At 40.3% G+C, this 20,809-nt stretch overlaps 1 protein-coding gene across 2 annotated transcripts; it reads right to left on the bottom strand.

Moving 5' to 3' along the window:
* Positions 1 to 261: 261 nt before the first annotated feature.
* Positions 262 to 4,605, bottom strand: LOC147641774 (molybdenum cofactor sulfurase-like). 2 transcript variants are annotated; one of them, XM_086799568.1, is made up of 2 exons: positions 4,249 to 4,605; positions 262 to 1,585 (listed from the first exon to the last, which is right to left on the bottom strand). In XM_086799568.1, the coding sequence occupies exon 2, from the start codon at positions 1,527 to 1,529 to the stop codon at positions 606 to 608; it is 924 nt and encodes a 307-aa protein (XP_086655694.1). In that variant the 5' UTR covers positions 1,530 to 1,585; positions 4,249 to 4,605; the 3' UTR covers positions 262 to 605. The 2 variants fall into 2 exon arrangements, with proteins under 2 accessions (XP_086655694.1, XP_086655684.1); XM_086799558.1 differs by having other exon boundaries at positions 262 to 1,571; positions 4,249 to 4,604.
* Between the last annotated feature and the right edge of the window lie 16,204 nt (positions 4,606 to 20,809).

Here is a 20,809-nt window from a genome sequence, read left to right as displayed (position 1 = left end):
AGGGGAGGAGTGTAGGTGGTGTGCGACTAGGAAATGAAGGGAAAGAGTAGTGAGTGGGGAGAAAAAAAAGTACACAGTGTGACGGCTCCATCTCCCCTTATTTAGTGAATATTTCTTTAAAAGAAAGATATGACATAATATCCATTCATCTTAACCCGTGGTGGCACTGAGATTATGACCTCAAATTACATCTACAAATCCCATTATGAGTTGCAACCCAGAGCTTAGGATGAAGGCAAAAGTGTAGAGAAAAAAAGGAAAGTATATCAACAATGAATTCCCAATTTATTTCATTATAAGGAAGCAAGCTTCAATTCCTTTACAGTACAGATGTTACATGATACACAGCAAACTCGTTGCTGACTTCTCTTAACGTTATCTCACAGACACACAACACTTAGGCGAAGCCCTGATGGTCCTGATCCATACATGGTCTCATCAAGAGATCTTCCATATGATAAGCTATATCAGTAAGATAAAGATGGAAAGGCGGCATCAAAATCAATCATGGACACGCCTGTTATTAAGAATGACCATCTCCATTGAAATCGGTTTCTTTCTCCAGAATCATTGCATGTCCTGAGACACATGGCAGCACATATCCATCACTTGGGTGCAGTTATGAAAAAAGAGTTTCGCCGTACCAAAAGACAGGTGATTTTGGTGGGCTGACTAGGAACCTTATAAAGGGAGCAAAGCACAAAATCAGGTTTGTGGAGGTTCAGAATGAGGTTGTCATCTCCCAGCAGCACAAGCTCTGAACAGTCTAGAAGCACATGCCAGAGGCTCCGCTGTGCCTCGGAGACCCAATGTAGGGAGTTTCGCGTGCCATTTATTTCTACTGGGTAAGCAAATAGGCCCTTTGGAGTGTGCTTGCTCTTTCTTCTGAAATGCTGTGACAATTGTGAGCCTGCAATCCTCAAATCTAACCAACTCGCTGGGGCTTGGATAAACTTGGCCTCCTTATGCACCGCATAATCTTTGATGCCATCGATTTCCTCCTCAAAAACACTCATGTAACAGTTGTATCTCAGAAATGGATAGCTTTCACCCACCATCCTCATTGCTTCCTTGATCGTTGTGGCAAAGACGACTATGTAGTCATCATCGGTCACACCACAGTACTTCAGAACTCGATTCCTCGCGTGCATCTCCGGCACTGAGATCGATGTATCCGGCATGTGTACCCGCTTCATTAGCATCTCCTGCAAGCGTGAAGTTTCTTCCAGCTGGGTCTTCCTTAGCTCTGATGGAGCATTTCCAAATGAAGGTGAATAATCCCTGTTACCAGGACCAAAGCCTGGTGATGTTCGTCTCTCCTGTAGGCCTGAGCTGTTACCCCTTCCATCCTCTGAGATTTCTCCATCCTCCTTCCAGATCGTATAACCTACTGGGAGATTGTCTTTTCCAATAGCCCCGCTGTAGTATTCCGGGTACCTTGCTTGTACATACTGTTCGACATATCTCATCTCTGAGGGTGTGATGGGACCTGACCACCTTATATCTAGAGAACCATGAAGGGATGACATTGCCTCTGCAATAATATACGGTGGAATAACAAAGGTATTGGCCTGCAGAAAATTATCTGAGGAGATTCAACAATGTGCTTATACAGTTACCAATTACTGAAGTGAAACAGCCACACCGCACGCAGGCTTTCAACTCAGCAGTGTCAAACAAGAAAACAAATTCACAACTCAAGAATTTCAGTTGTTGTAAGGGCACTCTGTCCCTCACAGGGAACACTGCCACACCAGTGATCCCCCATGGCATGTAATTGATTTGGCTTTACTAATGATGGTAGGCTAATGCCAGTTTCTGGCACTAATGAAGGATTAATAACGCAGATTAGGTATTAGAAAGTTGCAAGTTAATGACCCTGTGTAAAGTGACTTTGAATTAAGGACACCTTGCTACCTAATGGGATAGAGGGTTCATTCATGACTTCCATAACCCATGGGAAGTCAGCCCCTGGAACAAGCCATTGCCAGGCTCAAGGCTAAATTCTAATGCCTGGAGAGTGGGTTCTGTTTATAAGGGACGTCGGAGCTTGGGTTTAAAGTTGTGGCTAGTGTTGATCTAAGGGAGCTTCCGAGTTGAGCTATGGCTGTGTGGTGAGCTAGACAACCCCTCCTTCAGTGACTTGGATTTACCTAGCAGTGTTTGAATGGCAGACTAGGAGTAAAGCTAGTGGGTTTGATCCACATAATAATGATCAGGTAACCCTAATCCTGTAGTGTATGTTTCAACACGGTACAGCTCACTCTACCACGAAGACTCATGTGGAGTCCTTGCCATCAGAAATTCTCCAATGACGATCAGCCGCTGAAATTGCAGTGTGGAATCCTAACCATGAAAACCCAATGCTTCAGGGTTTCTGAACCCCTGATCTCAGCTGTATGTTGTCATGTTAGCAGTCCATGAAAGGCTTGCTTGAGCTGGCAATAGACAAAAGCGTGCAGCCCAACACACCTCGTAGCACTTTGACTAATTCTGGTCCACAAAGGCAGGCTCCTTTACAGTAGCTCATTAATTAGTAACTTACGAAATGCAATTTTCCCCAAGTTGAACTTTCCTCGGGCCTATCCTTCCACTTCACAAGATTTTCTAAATACTCAGTATATCAAGTATGTTTTCCTCTTTTATCTAGAATTGCTTCAACTTTAGGTGGAAGTGTTTCAATAAACTTGTTATTTCTCATCTACAAGATTAACCTCATCATCCAATTTTCTTCTTATGCAACTTATATGGAACACAGGATGTACTCTGCATCCATCTGGTAGATTCAATTAAGCACCTTCACTATTCTTCTAAGTATTAGGAATGGACCACAATATCTTCTTCTAGTCTTTAGGGTTTCTCAAGAATCACTTACTTTTAAATAGACTCTCTCTCTCTCTCTCTCTTTCGATAATATCTATCTTTTTTCCATAAGATATTACATGACTTCTTGCTCTATCTTAAGCTTTCTTTATGTTATTTTGAGCCAACTTGACCATTTGGTCCATATCCGCAAGAAGTCTTTAGTTGCCTGAATCTTTTCCTTCTCTAACCCTACTGCTATTGGATCTCTAGGTTGAAATCCATACATCATCATAAATGAACTAAGGCTTATACATGAATGTTTCACATTGTTATAAGCAAATTCTAAAATTGGTGAATACTCATTAGTTGGCTTCTGTTACATGTGATTGAAAACCACGAAGAGAGGGCTTCTTCAGTTTTCCACCTAGCCACAAATGGATCTCCCTTCTCTTCACATGTGTTTTTCTCAAGTCCCACATGGATTTCTTCTACAAAAAACACACCAACCATACCTAGTGAAATCTCCCCATAGCCCAATGTGTGACAAGTGGCAATATATAACCTTAGTCCTCATACCCTTAGGAGTACCTCTTACGTTATTCCTCAATTATAACCTAGGGTCCAACCCCTCGGCAGGATCTCATTTAATTGATCTTAATATCCATAGCTTGGCCACTTGCTCACACATTGGCAAGCCCTCTAGGTCGCCTAGTTTTCATAAACACCATAGGGATCTTGTCACTACAGGATATATAACGCTTCAAAGCGACAGGTACATCAACCTACTTTAATAGGTCCAGCTTGATTGACTAGCACTGATGTATGCCACATCCTTAAGGTAGTGCACCACCATCAAATAGTGTGTGTGTGGGAGAGAGAGAGTACATATTATGACAGTGTTCTGCCATAGTAAACCCTCCATCACACATCCCATGTCATAGCTAAGTTTGCCACTCCCCCACTAACTCCGCATCACTCCAGCTAATTACAACCTTCCCAAAGTCCATCACATAGAAGAGACAGCAGAAGATGGGGTTTGCCTTAACTTCCTCTAGGCATTTGGTTTGCCTTGTGATACTCATCGTTGGGACACCAACTGGCATTGTATAGACTTCCTTCCCAAAAGACGTGGCTAGAGACGGCCATCAGAAATCCTTCGCAGGCTTGCATGAGGCATCTTTCTCTCTCTCTCTCAGAATCAGTTCACACATCATGCCAGAGATCCTGGGTTCAAGTCCCACTACTGCACTTTGGTGCTGACATTCGGACCATATTTAATCCACTGGCTTCTCTCTCTCTCTCTCTCTCTCACACACACACACACACACACTGAAGATCTGAAACACAATTAAAATGCTTATTCTTCTCGAACTGGTTGCAATCAAGTGTTTGCCTGATACGATCAGAAAACACATAATAAGAAAGAAACATGAGGCGATGTACCTTTGGCTCATCTTCTTTACTTCTTCCTTTGATCGGAAGATCAGCATCGTTGGATCCCATGGAGGCAAACGAAACTCTAGTCCAGACAATCTCTGATTTTGGTAAAAGAAGAAATCCTGACAAGAGGAAACCCTGATTCCCTAACTCAGACGACGCCCGAACCCTGACTCTAGAGGGGAACCTTAACCCTAAGTCAGAGGAAGCTTGCGCCCCAAATCTTGTGGCGATGCGAAATATAGACCGGTGAAGAGCTGACGGTGGGCGACAATGCTTAGCTCAACCTTGCATAAACCCTAGATGCGCCCATTGAGGAGAGGAGCACACAGTCAATGATACTAAGCTGAAGTACACGTGTCCAAAGGGAGTGAGCTTTTAGAAAACTTGAAAGTTCATATATGGCTCCAAATGGCTCAAGTTTAACGTCAAACTAATCTCATCAAGGAGAGTAGTGAAAATTCTTGTGGACACTTCCTACTAAGGTGTGCTCGCGTGCCTGCGCGCACGTGACTCCAATGCAAATCCACACAACTTAGGTCGTCATCATTCGATCGTCTTGATGCGTGCTTCCACCTTCCTCTCTGTGATCTTGCGGCGGCGACAACAATGTGCAATGCTTGCCCTTCAAGCTCACGTTTTGGATCAAGGACAGGTTGCCATATGGACATCAAAGATCGTGACTCAACTTGCGATGCCCAGTTCTACCAAAAGCTATGCAGGGTGTTCAATCCAATCAGTGGAGCAACTGACTTGTGGATTTCGTCCTACATCTTGTCCACTGCCTACAAAAAGTGGCCAATATTTGGAAGGGTGGTACCCCCTTGTGGTACATGGGTGTGTCTCTGTGTGTGTGTGTGGTGAGTATTATGGTGTGTGTGTGTGTGTGTGTGTAGCTGGGTGAAATTCTCGTGTTTGACTAGGAATGGAATAAGACCTCATAAAAAATAAATAAAAAATCATGTGGGTCAACTTGAACAAATCCACCAAACTCTCTTGCAGTTCTCTCTTAGGCTCCTTCCCTCCACTCCCAGCAATGGAACCCCCTTCCTCTTCTCTTCTACAAGACTGCTGCTCAAGCAAATTATTAAAGAATGCTAGTCATTGCAATGTCGTAGTGTGGTAGAGAAAGAGGATAAAGCTGCACGACAGTCAGGATTTCGTTGTTGTAATTGTTTATTAGGATGCACTAGTTGAGGGACAACGAGATGTTATTATCATAACGTAGTCAACCAAACAAGGTAAGATAAGCCGTCTTCTAAGGCTGAAACAATGTTCTCATTGCAATGATGAAGCAACGATTGCCTGCTCTATGGAGGATACATGGAACTACCACTATGCTTGTCCACTTCTCAACATATTAAAGGGCTAAAAATGTCCATCAAGAGCATATTAATGGCATGGAGAGAGAGAGAAGAAGAAGAAATGTTCCTTATCTAAGATAAAACAAGATAGAATTTTCATCTTTTTTGACGTTGTTACTTTTAAGAGAAAATTTTGTTATTTATAACACGATGCAACTATTGAGTTTGTTTAAGGTTTTACCTTGGTTTCCCTCATGTTATACCAAGAATATTCTCTATTTATTAATGGATTAAACCATTATTTGATTGCATCAGAAACAACGCAAAGACCACTTGTTGTATTATAGTGGCATTGTCATGTAGGCTTTTAGATTGAAAAGTGAAGTTTTGATGCTTTTTCATTTTAACATTATTTGAAACATATAGCATTGAATTCTCAAATATGGTTGGTTGTTTTGGGGAAAATGAAAATTCACCAATTTTATTGTAACCTTAGTATTCTAACATATAATAAATTTTAACAACTCATAGCATAGCAAGCATCTCTCCCCCTTACTTTATCATTATGAGTCTCACATAATACTCTCCACCATATTGAGTAAGAGAAATCTCTCTCTCTCTCTCTCTCTCATTGTGGAACTCACCCCAATGCAACTCAAGTAAAACAATACAAAATTAGCCAAGGTAAGAGTAACTCAACACCAACAGTAGAAAGAAGGCAAGTGGTCAGTCTATCATGAAGGTAGAGTGCTCATTGAGAGGATTTTAAGAAACCTAAATAGAATCTCAAGCCAAACTCAAAAGAAACCAATACTTCTGATTTTTAGTATGGGTGATTGTATTTGGTATTTGACATTATAGAGTAGATTAGTAGGATGTTTTCATGTATGTTTTTCTTTTCTAGACCATAGATTTAGCTCAAGATTGTGACATGGTCTTTCAATTATATACTTGTCTCACATGTCATTTTGGCCTTCTGTAAACATTAATATCATTCTCTCTCTCTCTCTCTCTCTCTCTCTCTCTCTCTCTCTCTCTCTCTCTCTCTCTCTCTCTCTCTCTCAAATGATTCATTATATTTACTCTATTTTTCAATGTAGAGCATTTGTAATATAAACTCACTATGTCTTTGAGAAAAACTCTCCATAGCATTTTTTGAAATAATCTTCTAGAAATATGTATGATAGCGATTTAGCCTTAGTTGAAATGAATTGCTCCTATAAAGTTTAGAAAACCCTATAATGTGCTTTTGTGGATCACCCATGAATCTGAAAGGATGCATTGTACATGGTATTTGTGTAGTCTAAGAAAATTGAACAAAAAAAACTAGAATAGTTATTTAAAAGTTTGACTTAACATGTGAAGTAAAGAGATGTACAAAACTTGTGAATAGAGAAACTATACCCATCATAAACGAGCATATGATGTGTCACATACGTCGTATGTAGAGAAGATTATTATCAATGATATACGTTTAACCACTCATGCCATTATTATATCCCATTAATTCGACCCCACTATTCATTGACAGGTCAGGCTCGATGAGTTATTCATTTTTGTCGTATATTTCATACAAAAGGCTTTTGTACATTCGCATGAAAGCAACCCAAAAAAAGCAGATAAAAGTTTTTTTCAAAGAAAAGTTTAATTATAGCATTAAACAAAAGAGATACATAAGCCATTGCTCAAAATTTTATGTATTATACACAAAGAAAAAAATATTCTAAAGATACTTAGGTGACATTTTTAGATGCTATAAAGATATTTACTATTAAAGGGAAACACTTAACATGAGAAATTATGAAACTTATTAAAACAAAAGCAATGCTTGTGTACATGTCCACTATTTATTTAATTATACTTAACATTAATAAACATAAATTTATCTTAGACTATAGGACAAAGCAACTTCAAATAAAGTGACAAATGTAAAGCAAGTTCAACTCCTCACCACAAATCTACAACTTCATCTAAAGAATTGACAAATGAAAATCAAGCTTCATACATGCCAACTCCTTAGCAGAAAAGTCAACTAAGGAAACACTTGCCCAAAGGATTTTTTTAAAGCCAAAGAACACCATATTAGTGAATTTGGGAATTTCCCAATTCCCATTTTTGAATACTTAAAAAAGGGGACATGGATAACATGTTTGTAAGTTTCTCAAAACCCTATCATATGACCTATTGTTGGAAAGCGCTTGAAAAATGGAATTCAAAGAGCTATAAAGCGCTCATTTTGGATTAGCGGTGTTCAAGTTATGGTTAATCCAAACTTTTGACCACGTGTCCCAAACTTGTTGTGGGAAATTCCCATATTCCCCAATATGGTGTTAAAGGTTTCTTTTTTCAATTTCTAACACTTCTCAAAGCTTAGACCAAGGAATACTATGACTCCTCCAAGGAATTCTATGAAGAGATACTCATAACCACTATATATATAAGAAAAATCATTTGTACAAAAGCCCTTTTCATACAAAATAAGCGACTATTATTCATAATTTTAACCTTTAAAAATACACAAATAATAACAACTAATAGTTTGCATAAAATAATTATCTGAGCTGAATAATGCAACCTAGGTGAGTATTGGAATGCTCTTATGGCCAAGATTATGAAACAGTGGGAACCCCACCTTTCCACAACTATTTGCAATGGTGGAAGATAGTTATGTAGCTCAAGGGGTAGGTAAGTGCAATGCCTATGGGCATCAACCATTTTGAGATGAGGCAAAATGCACAACTACCATCATATTGGGCTCTCCACGTCCACCACCACGAACAAATTTCGCACATACAACGCGCCATCAAAATGTGTAAGATTGGGCTCACAATTGAGTGGAAGTAAAGGAAAATCTAAGTTGGCAAAACCAATTGGTAAAAAGGAATCATCCAAATCCAAAGGATGTCATAATGGGCATGAAAGCCAACCAACCTACAACCTCTTTTAAGCTTTATCCATATTTGTGTGTGTCATGCAAAGGCTTCTCATCTCATATTTGTGTGTGTCATGCAAAGGCTTCTCATCTCATAAGGTGGGAAGCATCTCTCTCTCTCTCTCTCTCTCTCTCTCTCTCTCTCTCTCTCTCTCTCTCTCTCTCTCGTATGCAGGTGTAGGTGCACGCATGAATGCATACAAGAAAGTCCCTTATAGAGAGAGCTTTCTCGTGTTGTTTATGAACAAAGGATTTTGGACAAAGGCATTCCTTAGCATCTGCCATCGTTTAGGAAAAGGTTTATTTTAACTTAGAGTTGATTTCAACTTAAAAAATATGCATCTCAAATGGTTTAGAGAAAGAAATTTTCATGTTGAAATGGTTTAGAGAAAGAAATTTTTATGTTGAAATGGTTTAACCTAGAGTTGGTTTCAACTTAAAAAATATCCATCTCAAATGGTCTAGAGATAAATTTTCATGTTGAAATTCTTCAAAAATATACTTATAGTTGAATGATCTGTGAAAGTATAAAGAAAATCCTTGTTCATATCTAGGATGAAAATGACCACCAACATAGCACTAGCAACAACCTGTCCCTAAGGCCTTAGATGCGTGTAGTTTAAACACTTCTAAACTAAGCCAAAGGTCCTTTAGAAACTAGCATAGACATGCTCCCAAAATTGTGCATAGTTTCAACTCCACAATCAAATTCCCTACCCATTGTATTACTCTTTACACATTTAGTAGCAATGTTTTGGGAGGATCTATCTTAGTTCAATAAGTTATTGCAAAGAAATTTGAACTCATTGAGGCATTTTAGTTGTGAGAGTTCTTATTTGTCTTGAGATTGTGGAGATTTTGACACTCACACATGCAAGTTCTATGGTCTATGCATCAAGTTGCACATATGGCCTCTTCTAGATACTTTAAGACCCAAGATTTTAAATGTACTAAGACACTATAAGAATTTTATTTTGCCCCTGAATAAAGTCTTGAAGGATTGAGTGAAACTATTTGAAACCCTTTCACAAACCATGCATGAAAACAAGGAAAAAAACCTGCTTGCCTTCATAAACTTAAAGAACCTTCACAAAGTTGGAGAGTTGAGAGATGAAAGTTTACCACACTCCTAAGAAGAGGAGAATTTATTCCAAACAAGAATCTGACAAGGGGCCCTTTACTCTATATCACCCAGAGGGAGATTCCCTTTTCTCTCAAAGTATTAGGGGGAGGGGGGCTTGGGACCCCTTTTTTGTGTACGCAGCATGCTCCTTGTACCTTGTTACTTTTTCATTCTTTGGTGTGGTGTGCTCTATATTCATGTTAGAGGCTATTTCTTGGTCTCAACACCTCCTTAGGTTTGAGAAATGGGTTCCTGCGATGATTGCTAGCTTTGTTGAGGTATTAGCCACCATTCTATATCTCCCTCAAAATCCCCAAAAATGACGAGATGAAGTCCCATCAGCATTTTTTTATAACCAAGACACTCTAATTTCCAATTGTAACACTTAGCACAACATGAGTTGAATTTTCAACCATTTAGCACCCATGTTTTTTTGTGAAAAGGATTATTATATTATATATTAGATCTCATTAGATCTCCATATATCATTACTACCCAAAGTAACATCTAACAAATGAACCAAAATGATAGCATCTAAACCTATCTCTTGGCATGCTTTTCTTGGTTTTATCTAACTAATAGGTGTGGAAGTCAAGGAGTTTGATCTTGCTAGGCCTGCCAAGACCCAAAGCCGGTGTATATTATAAAGGATCTGAATCCTAAAGAGGAGAAAGATCTTACTGATCTGCATACAAAGTTCCAAGATTGTTGCACACGGATTTCCAAGGTTGCTTCACCAAAGCGCTGGACTCCCCTAAGCATGAGTAGACATGTAGCTCAAGGCTCGGCATTAGCTTATCGCATTGGGCACAATTGAGTTGGTCGTCGCTCTTTAAGAGCCGACTAGGTGGTTCGGAACCACTGAAGTCTTGAGCCTTGACTAGACAGTGACACTTTTGGTGATCCTGTTGGGGAGACGACATGCCAAGAAGGGGAGTAGGAAGTGAGGGGTTGGTTCTACATAGAAAGCTTGAGTTATGTTGTGCATGATATGCATGTTCTCCTGTAACACTTCTGATGTAAAGAAGCTAGTTGGGGTAGAATGTAAGATTCCTCCCCAGCCTTCGAGGTATACAGGAGTAAGAATCTCCCTTTCTGATCTTATAATTATTCCCTCTCTAAAATAAAAGAAAGTTTCTGTTTAAAAAGGGAAGACCCTTTCCCTAGAATACTTCTCAGGAGTCCCACCTATTTTAAGGATTTAGAACATGAGTTCAGAGGTGAGAATCGGTGTTTTGGATACCAAGGTTTTGGTTTTCATTCGAGTACGGCCCAAAAGAAGTTCTTTATCTCTTGGGGAGTATAAGAAGTTATCCCCCAGATATTGTGACCCTTATATCTGAATTCAATGAAAGTAGGTGACTTAGCCTACAAGCTTCTTTTATCTCCTCATCTCAAAATTCTTAATGCCTTCTATAGAAAAATGTGTCAAACACAAATCATGGAAAGACGGTAAAACTTCAGTGGCAAGTTACCGTTGGCTTCTAGGTTACGCTAGCTCCTTTCTTTATATAAGTCGTAACTTTTACTTGTCGCTCACAGTAATCTTACTCCCATCAATCTCCTTTCTTTCTTAATCTCCTTCATGGCTTGGCAACAGGAATTAGTTTTATCCCTGATGATTTCTCACCTTCAAGACGCAAGAGAGTCTGTGAAGAAAGACTTTATAGAACAGTATGAGCGCTCACTTTTTCCTCACCCACAGGGACTTTTGTAGCTCAGATCAAATGGCGGACCTATCAAAACATAACTAGGGTAACACCCTGGGGTCAGCAGCACTTTCGTAACAATGTCCGCTTGGCCATGGTTATTGAAGCTTTGGGTTTGGGTCCCCGATACTACTGCGTCATGAGATCAAGGCATCTTGGGTTTGTTGGAATTAGGGTTGCAGGAATGCACACACAACTTCAAGAAGATGAGGAAGCTTGAGCACAACACTGTAGTGTATTATGAGTGCCAAAAATAAAAGATCACTAACCCTAAAAGATAATGGGCGTATATACAATGCACGGGGGAAAAAACCTCCTAGTGAGGGAAAAAGTGCCCCGGCGGTCCTAAGTGTGTTCACACACATCACTACTATAATATGGTAACAAATCCCCCCTGGAGTGATGCGGTGAACAAGAGCTAGCACTCATGTATAGGGAAGTGTCTAGCTATGTGGACGAATCCACAAAAGGGAGTAAGCCCAAAGCTTTGCGAAAAGCTTCGAACTTTTCACGAGGCAGAGCCTTTGTGAAAAGGTCTGCAAGGTTATCCTGTGTTGGCACATAAGCCAAACTGATCTCTCCTGCAGAGAGTCTCTCCCTGACATAATGGTAGTGCACCTCAATGTGCTTCGTACGAGCATGGAACACTGGGTTCCGTGCAACTGCCAATACGCTCTGACTGTCAGTGAAGATGGTGGTGGCAGATGGCTGCCCAACACCCAAATCAGCCATAAGGCGTCTGAGCCACACACACTCAACTGTAGCTGTGAAAGCTGCCCTGTACTCAGCTTCACAACTAGAAGTGGCCACAGTAGGCTGCTTCTTGCTCAACCATGATATGCATGAGCTTCCAAGCATGAAGCAAAAACCACTCGTGGACACGCGTGTGTCATAACAACCAGCCCAGTCAGAATCTGAAAAAACATGTAAATCTGGCGGCAATGATCCCCCCTTGGGATAAAACAACCCAAGATGCCGAGTACCACTCAAATAGCGAAAGATACGCTTCACTGCCTGCCAATGCTTAATGCCTGGGCTATGCATAAATCTGCTCACCTGTGAGACTGCAAACTGAATGTCTGGCCTCGTAATGCATACATAAATGAGGCAACCAACAGCTGTCTGATAGAGTGTGACATCAAAGTGATCTCCAGCATCATGAAGACTCAACTTCAAACCTGTCTCCATTGGAGTAGCAATAGGCTTGCAGTCTTCAAGGCCAAATCTCCGCAACAATGTTTCAATATACTTTGTCTGACACAAAGCAATACCTCCATCACACTGCTTAAATTGTATCCCCAAATAATGATGCAAATGCCCCAAATCTGACATCTCAAAAGAGGCATTCAAATCAGCCTTAAAATCAGCAATATGACTCTCATTTGGTCCTGTGAGCAGCATGTCATCGACATAGAGAGCAATGATTAGATGTACACCATCCACACGTTTAACATACAAAGTGCTTTCTGTTGGACTATTATGAAACCCATGTGCAGTCAAATATGCATGTATTTTTTCATACCAAGCTCGTGGAGCTTGCTTTAAACCATATAAAGCCTTTTTTAACCTGCACACTTTGTTTTCCTGCCCTCTTTGAACAAAACCACGAGGCTGCGATACATACACCTCCTCATGCAAATCTCCATTTAAGAACGCAGTCTTTATGTCCAGCTGATGTACATTCCAACCATTATGAGCTGCTAATGCACAGATGCTACGAACAGTGGTCATACGACATGTGGGAGCAAAAGTCTCATCAAAATCAATGCCCTTCTCTTGAGCATAACCTTTTGCAACAAGCCTAGCCTTATGGCGATCCACTGTGCCATCAGGCTTACGCTTCAATTTGTATACCCACTTAGTGCCAATGGCCTTCTTGCCAGGGGGCAAGTCACATAAAGACCATGTACCATTCTTCATAATAGCATCGTATTCTGCTTGCATAGCAGCCATCCAATTTTCTGAACTTTGTGCCTCATCAAATGAAACAGGCTCACTTTCATCGCACATACTAGAAACAGCCAATGCATAACAATCTGACGCATAAGAGGCACCATGAGAGCCAGAACGAGTGCGACTAGACAAAGGGGCATCCAACTTGCTGTCACGCAAAGTCTGCACCAGCCATCTAGGCATATTCCTAGAGCCCTCAATCTCTTGTCTCTCATCCTCAAGTGCATCATGCACATCTGCATCAGATATAGGCTGATCTGTGCCATCATTTAAAACCTGCATAGGCTGAAAAACTGCCTCATGAGGTATTGCACTTGACTGTGCACCACTGAAAAGAGGCAACAATGTATCATAGACATCACGTGAGCTGATATCTGTCTCCTTAGTACATGAAACCAAGGGCTGAACTGCATCTTCCACAAATACAACATCACGGCTAACCAAAATGCGCTTTGTCTGTGGATGATACAAACGATAGCCTTTGCTCTCAGCACTATATCCAACAAAAATACATTTGACAGCTTTGTCATCCAATTTTCTGCGATGTTGCACAGGCACTAATGCATATGCCAGGCAACCAAAAACACGTAAATGGCCAACAGATGGCTTGCGGCTATGCCAAGCCTCATATGGAGTGACAACCTATAATGCTTTGGTGGGACACCTGTTTAGTACATAAGTGGCACACATGACAGCCTCAAGCCAAAAACCATGTGGTAGACTTTGACTCTTAACCATACATCTTGCCATTTCCATGAGAGACCTGTTTTTTCTCTCAGCCACACCATTTTGCTGTGGTGTATACGGCACTGTACATTGGTGTTTTATCCCACGCTCAGCCAGAAATGCATTAAATTCTGAAGACATATACTCCCCCCCTCGATCTGAACGGAGGGTGCCCATCTTACTTTCTGACACATTTTCAGCCATAACCAAAAACTATTTGAAGCACAAAAACACTTCGGACTTTGCCTTCAAAGGATATACCCATGTATGCCTGGTAAAATCATCAATGAAAGTCACGAAGTAAAGGTAGTTTCCAAATGATGGAGTTTGCATGGGACCACAAACATCACTGTGAACAAGCTGCAATCTGCGTTCAGCTCTCACTGATCCATCTTTGGGAAAGGAAGCACGCTGCATTTTACCCAATATGCAGCCCTCACAAACATGCTTGACAGGTGCCTCAAGCTTAGGCAAAGAAGACACCATTTCAGATTTCTGCAGGCGCAGCAAACTTGCAAAATTCAGATGACCAAAACGTGCATGCCACAGTTTTGCATCTGAAATAGCCTGCGTATCCATAATAGCACATGCTGAATCCTCTACACTTTTGCCATCCATATTGAGCTTATACAGCCCTCGACATAGTGAACCAGATGCTACAATGATGTCACCACAAGAGAGATCATGAACAGTACATCTGTCATCCACAAATTTTACAACCAAACCTGTTTTGGCAAATGCGAAGACTGACAGCAGATTCTTTTTGATCCCTGGCACATACAATGCATCAAAAAGTGTAAAGGTGTTGCCATTTGCAACATTCAGCACAATCTGTCCAACTCCTTCAACGGGATAAGAGGAGTTATTGGCACAAGTGACAGTATTCCCTGTGGGAGCAGACTCAAGGAAAGTGAATAAACTGCGCTGCGAGGTGATATGCTTAGTGGCACCACTGTCAAAGTACCATACATCTGAATCTACTGCAGACATACATGTGTCATGCAAAGATGGGTCATAACTGCACTGCGCATTGAATGCCCATTCTGTATCTAGCACAACATTAGCAGATTCATTGTTAGAAGGAGAGGCATCTGCAACAGCCATACCAGCCTCTTTCTTCTTAGCCTCTTTCGCAGCCAGCTTAGGACACGCTTTGATGACATGATCATTTCCCTTACAGTACTTGCAAAATGTCTTCTGTTTGTCACCCTTCTTCTCATCTTTGTCTTCCTTCTTTGGTTGCGCAGCATTTGCAGATTTCTGCTTACTAGAAGAAAAGCCAGCTTTACCTTTCCCGCTTCTCTGACTAGCAACGAAAGCTTGATCTGCGACACGCATAATATTCCTGTTTTGCCTTGACTGGTCTTCTTGCAGCAAAACAGAAACTAACTCCTCAAATGATAAGGCATTGGGATTGCCTTTCATCATCAAGCGAAGAGTGGAAGCAAAACCCTGATAAGAATCTGGTAGACCATTCAAAACAGTCTGCACAAGTGAACTGTCTGACAGGATTTCATCTGCAGAAATGAGCTGCTCTTTGAAATCCTTGATCTTTGTCAAAAAGCTATCCATAGAATCACCTTCGTTCATATGCTCACTCTCCAACTGTTTTCGGAGATAAGCAACACGAGCCTCATTTCTTGCCTGATACAATGTGGCAAGTACATCCCAAGCATCCTTAGAAGTCCTGCAGGAGCGAATATGTGGGATAATGGTACGTTTGACAGACAGCGCAATCAAGGCATGAGCCTGCGCATCTCTACCATCCCAACGAATCTGCTCTGCTGAAAGTGGTGGTTCTCGAACAGCTGCTACAGCACTTGTGCCTGCACCATCATCAACAGTACCTGTTTCTGATGTGTTTGCAGCATTCCCAGCCACAATAGGACGTGCATCAATACCCTGCACAATGTTCCATAACCCCTTTGCTACCAATACATGTCGCATCATATATGCCCACAATGGATAGTTGGTGCCATCCAACTTATCCTCAGCAGCCAACATGCGGAATACATCATTGTTGTCAGCCATGGCCAATGACTGTACTACTAGATGTAAATGCTGTCTGTAAGAGGTAAACCTGTATAAAATCGACCTGTGCTATGTAGCACGGCCCAAAACAGACGAATGGGCACCTGTCCTGCAGATTTTAATCTTGACAGAAAATCTGCACAGTAGGACGATTTTGCCTGCGCAGTACTTGGAATGCAAAAACGGAGGGCGAAATGACTTCAGATCAAAATTCTGAAACGAACAAGCCCTACGGGCTTTCCCACGGCATATACTAACCTGCAGACGCTCGTGAAACCTCGTTGCAATCGGAGGAGATGAAGCAGCAGGTGCCGGTGATGCTGCCCGGGAGGAGGAAGCCTGCTCTGATACCAATTGTTGGAATTAGGGTTGCAGGAATGCACACACAACTTCAAGAAGATGAGGAAGCTTGAGCACAACACTGTAGTGTATTATGAGTGCCAAAAATAAAAGATCACTAACCCTAAAAGATAATGGGCGTATATACAATGCACGGGGGAAAAAACCTCCTAGTGAGGGAAAAAGTGCCCCGGCGGTCCTAAGTGTGTTCACACACATCACTACTATAATATGGTAACAGGGTTTTCTGAGCGAGTCTTCTTACTGGCGTGTTTTCTTCCTCATGAGAAGATATGCCTTATATCCCGTTTTTGGCTTGCCTCTCAAAGGTCCTTTTGTTAGATCACCTCATACCACGGAGATAGGTGCGGCAATAACCAGCAGAATCATTCCCATAGATGAGTTACCCTATACTTGTGCAGCTTGTGAGTGCTGCTTTTGTGACCATATGATGGACGGGCTTATGGAAGTGTAAAGAGTTCTTCTATCTTTACTGTATAAGTTCCGAGAATGAATAAAGTTTAAATCTTGTTCTTATCTTGCTTTCTTTAAGACTTTTCTTGGTGGTTAATCTTGATTAAAATTTTTCTCTAAGTCTCATATTCGTGCATCTTGCGAAATTATCCCAGTTTGCGAGATGAGGACATCTCGCATTTTTTAAGTGGGGTAGAATGTACGATTCCTCCCCCACCCCTTTTTGATGTCTAGCATATTTCCCTGTAATCAATTCCTTTTCTGAAATATAAGAGATCTTGTTTGTGGCTGTTTTAACCTAGAGAGAGAAAATATTCTAGAGAGAGAATAGTCAGATTTTAAATATTTTTTTTGGATAGAAAAATATCTCACCTTATTAAAATGAATCCCCCTGAAACAGAAATTCAGAAAGAATTTTCCAATGTGCAATTGGAATTAATTGGGAATAGGTATAAAGAACCTTATTCTAAGGATCTAGATTTTCAGAAATTTTTGGATTATGGTCCAATTAAGGTTCCTATATGGACCAATAGCATCAATCCATGTGTAGGGAGGAGATAAATCCAATTTGTAAAAGAAGATACCCAAAAATGAGTAAATGCTCACATAAGATGAAGAGTTGAAAATGTACAAGGTTTATTAGTAAAAAACTATGAGCAATAAAATTTTGACACATATGTAAGGCAGGGGAGTTCTTTAAAGAAGGTTCATATTTCACATAAGATGAAGAGTTGAAAATGTACAAGGTTTATTAGTAAAAAACTATGAGCAATAAAATTTTGACACATATGTAAGGAAGGGGAGTTCTTTAAAGAAGGTGCATATTTCACATAAGATGAAGAGTTGAAAATGTACAAGGTTTATTAGTAAAAAAACTATGAGCAATAAAATTTTGACACATATGTAAGGAAGGGGAGTTCTTTAAAGGAGGTACATATTTCACATGCTTGAATGAGTTTTAAACTCAAAAATAATGTGATATTTTTATCTCTCATCTCTCTTGAACCAAACCAAATCAAAATGGAACCAAATCGAATAAAAAAGTAACCAAACTAGATCCAAATCTAGTCCAAATTCAACCAAACTGACTTGGAAAATTCTAGAATCAGTTTGTTTGGTTAGGAGCTCAATTTTTCCTATAAATAGAAGCCTTCCCTAGTTGAAAAAAATAGAGTGTCTTATGCATTGTTACTCTACTCCAACTAAGCCAAGAACTGTGAATTCTTTAATAATTCACTAGTTTTTGACACTTCTCTCTTTCTTCAATTCCCATTGGTGGCTCCATCAACATACTAAACCAATTGATTGGTTGGGGGCCTCTACCGTGAACAAAGAATCAAGCAATTTGTAAGGTAAGTATAGTGAATTTTGATCTTTTCTATAATTTCTCAATGATTCTCTCTTCTCAACCCCTCTCAAGCTTGACAAGCTTAATTGGTATGGTTTTTGAAATGCTATTGAAGTTAATTAATTAATGATAGTAAAGAATTACATAAATTTTCATTTATGTTTAATTCTAATGGTTTTTCTCTCTCTCTCTCTCTCTCACTTAAGAAATGGTCATGCTCATGACCCATTCTCAATCCAAATGAAGCTTTTCATAAAGCTTTTTCTTAATCCAAGATTAATCTATGCTTGAGAATAAATTAATAATTTTTTTTAAATCTATGCTTTTAGTTTATGATTATTTTTATTTAATCCATTAAGGGTTAATGATCCAATTAGGGATTATTCTAATCATTTCCTTAAAGATAAGCCTTATCTTTAAAATAATTGAGATTTATCAGTTATAGTAGCGAAGCTATGGTAAAATTTTATAAAAATTTACACATAAAATAATTTCATTCAAAACATGAAAAGAGGACTTCCTACCATATGCTAGGAATTATCATCCTAGATTAATCAAAAGAATTTTATTGTAATCATGGAGGTGTGGAGGTATGCATGTAGATGTAGATGTATAGATATGGATGTGAATGGAGATGTGGATGTATGCATGTAGATGTAGATGTATAGATGGAGATGTGAATGGAGATGTGGATGTATGTATGTAGATGTATAGATGTGGAGGTGAATGGAGATGTGGATGTATGCGTGTAGATGTAGATGTATAGATGTGGATGTGAATGGAGATGTGGATGTATGCATGTAGATGTATAGATGTGGATGTGAATGGAGATGTGGATGTATGCATGTAGATGTAGATGTATAGATGGGGATGTGAATGGAGATGTGGATGTATGCATGTAGATGTAGATGTATAGATGGGGATGTGAATGGAGATGTGGATGTATGGATGTAGATGTATAGATGTGGATGTGAATGGAGTTGTGGATGTATGCATGTAGATGTAGATGTATAGATATGGATGTGAATGTGGAGGTGGATGTATGCATGTAGATGTAGATGTATGGATGTGAATGTGAATGTGGATGTGGATGTATGCATGGAGTTGTGGATGTATGCATGTAGATATGAATGTATGCATGTAGATGTGGATGTATGGATGTGAATGTGGATGTGGATGTGAATGTGGATATATGTATGGATGTGAATATATGATATGTGATTTGAAGGAATCTGAAGTGATGAGATGGAAAATGATGTGATGGGAGGAGTACACATATAAATGGAATGTGGAATAAGTAATGTGGGTTGATGAGGGATAATGTGGAAAAATGAGAGTTAATATAGAAACTGTATTTGTAAACTATTTGTAAATGCTGTTTGTAAATGATTGTTTTATGTCAAGAATGTTGGGGAAGCATTTTGGCCGTCTTGTGATTAAGGTCGTGAGTGATGATAAAGTTGCAACTAGTCAATGAAGGACGTCTCGCGTAGCAAGGTCGGCCGAGGTCTTGACCAACCTCGGTGCGATTAAAATGGTGAGCTTCCGGTACGGTGGATGAGGGGCCAAGGAAGCGGCCTATGAGTGAAGCGCTAGGTCACCTGCGAAGGATCCTAGAGGGTGCTGACCATACGGTGCTCGGGCTCTGGGTCGCCTAGGATACCCACGCGTGCGTCGAGGAAGATATTGGAACAAGAGTAGGAGTTGTTTTCTGAAATCGGGCATGGATCTGGTTGATTGACCTTGCTGGTCTTCAATGGATGAGTCCATGGCTCTTTATATGGATCTGTTGGTTGATCTTGCTGATCTTCAACGAGAGTCCATCTTGATAAGTGATTATATTGCCGAGTATTATGGGCTAGGAACTAGGAAACGGCCCCTGAGTGGACAGGTGGTGAGCATCCTAGTTGCCAATGATGCCATAGATACTCTGATGAAGGAATGATGGGAAAATTAAGAATCAACTGGATAAATTGGAAGATGGTGATCAGTGATACTATGGTTTTATTAAAGGATTGTTTTAAACTGGTTGAATCTGTGAAAAGGCAATTTCATATTGGGTGTGTGAGTGGTGTGACTAGTTTTATTTTTGCATGAACATCCGGCTAGGGGGCCTTGGAACTCTTTTCCTTGGTACCCGGGACAAAACCTAACCAAATTCTTAATTGGATCCCATCACCATAGTGGTTGGGCGGTTGGCTAACCCATGGGACTGGATGGGGTTAGGCTGGACTGATGGATCCGTAAATCGAGACTCAAACTTTTGTTTTTACGATAGATAAAATAAATCCCGGACAGTAACTGTTCTATGGATAGGAATCAACGGCTGTGCCTCTTGAATGGGGAAAAAAGCGTTGATCCCAATGATCGAAGTGCAAGTTTCTTCCTTGATCTGACCAAGTATCTTATAGATGTAATTGGATCAGCTCGATCAGAAATGATCTTGTCTACGTTAGAGTAAAAAGTTATCCTGGTGGAATCGCCCGTGCTTTCCGGTAAAGGAAGTTTTTCCGGGTTTGGTTTTGGAACAACCAACAGATTAGTCTCTTATCCGGATATCCGTGGGTGAGGCTTCGAATGTGGGACCCCTGTCCCACGCGAGAAGTGCTACTTCCGCTGCTAGTATCC

This window comes from Cibotium barometz, chromosome 1 (assembly GCF_041138505.1).
Source record: "Cibotium barometz isolate CiBa-2024 chromosome 1, ASM4113850v1, whole genome shotgun sequence".
NCBI classification, from domain to species: domain Eukaryota; kingdom Viridiplantae; phylum Streptophyta; class Polypodiopsida; order Cyatheales; family Cibotiaceae; genus Cibotium; species Cibotium barometz.
Note: the sequence above shows the minus strand (reverse complement) of the source record. Positions and strands in the feature narration are given on the sequence as shown.

Bases quoted from the DNA above. Each gene is read 5' to 3' on its own strand.
- LOC147641774 (XM_086799558.1), bottom strand. From the start codon at position 4,308: ATGGGATCCAACGATGCTGATCTTCCGATCAAAGGAAGAAGTAAAGAA. The intron at 1,572-4,248 runs GTACATCGCCTC...AATTTTCTGCAG, and splicing joins GTAAAGAAGATGAGCCAAAG to GCCAATACCTTTGTTATTCC.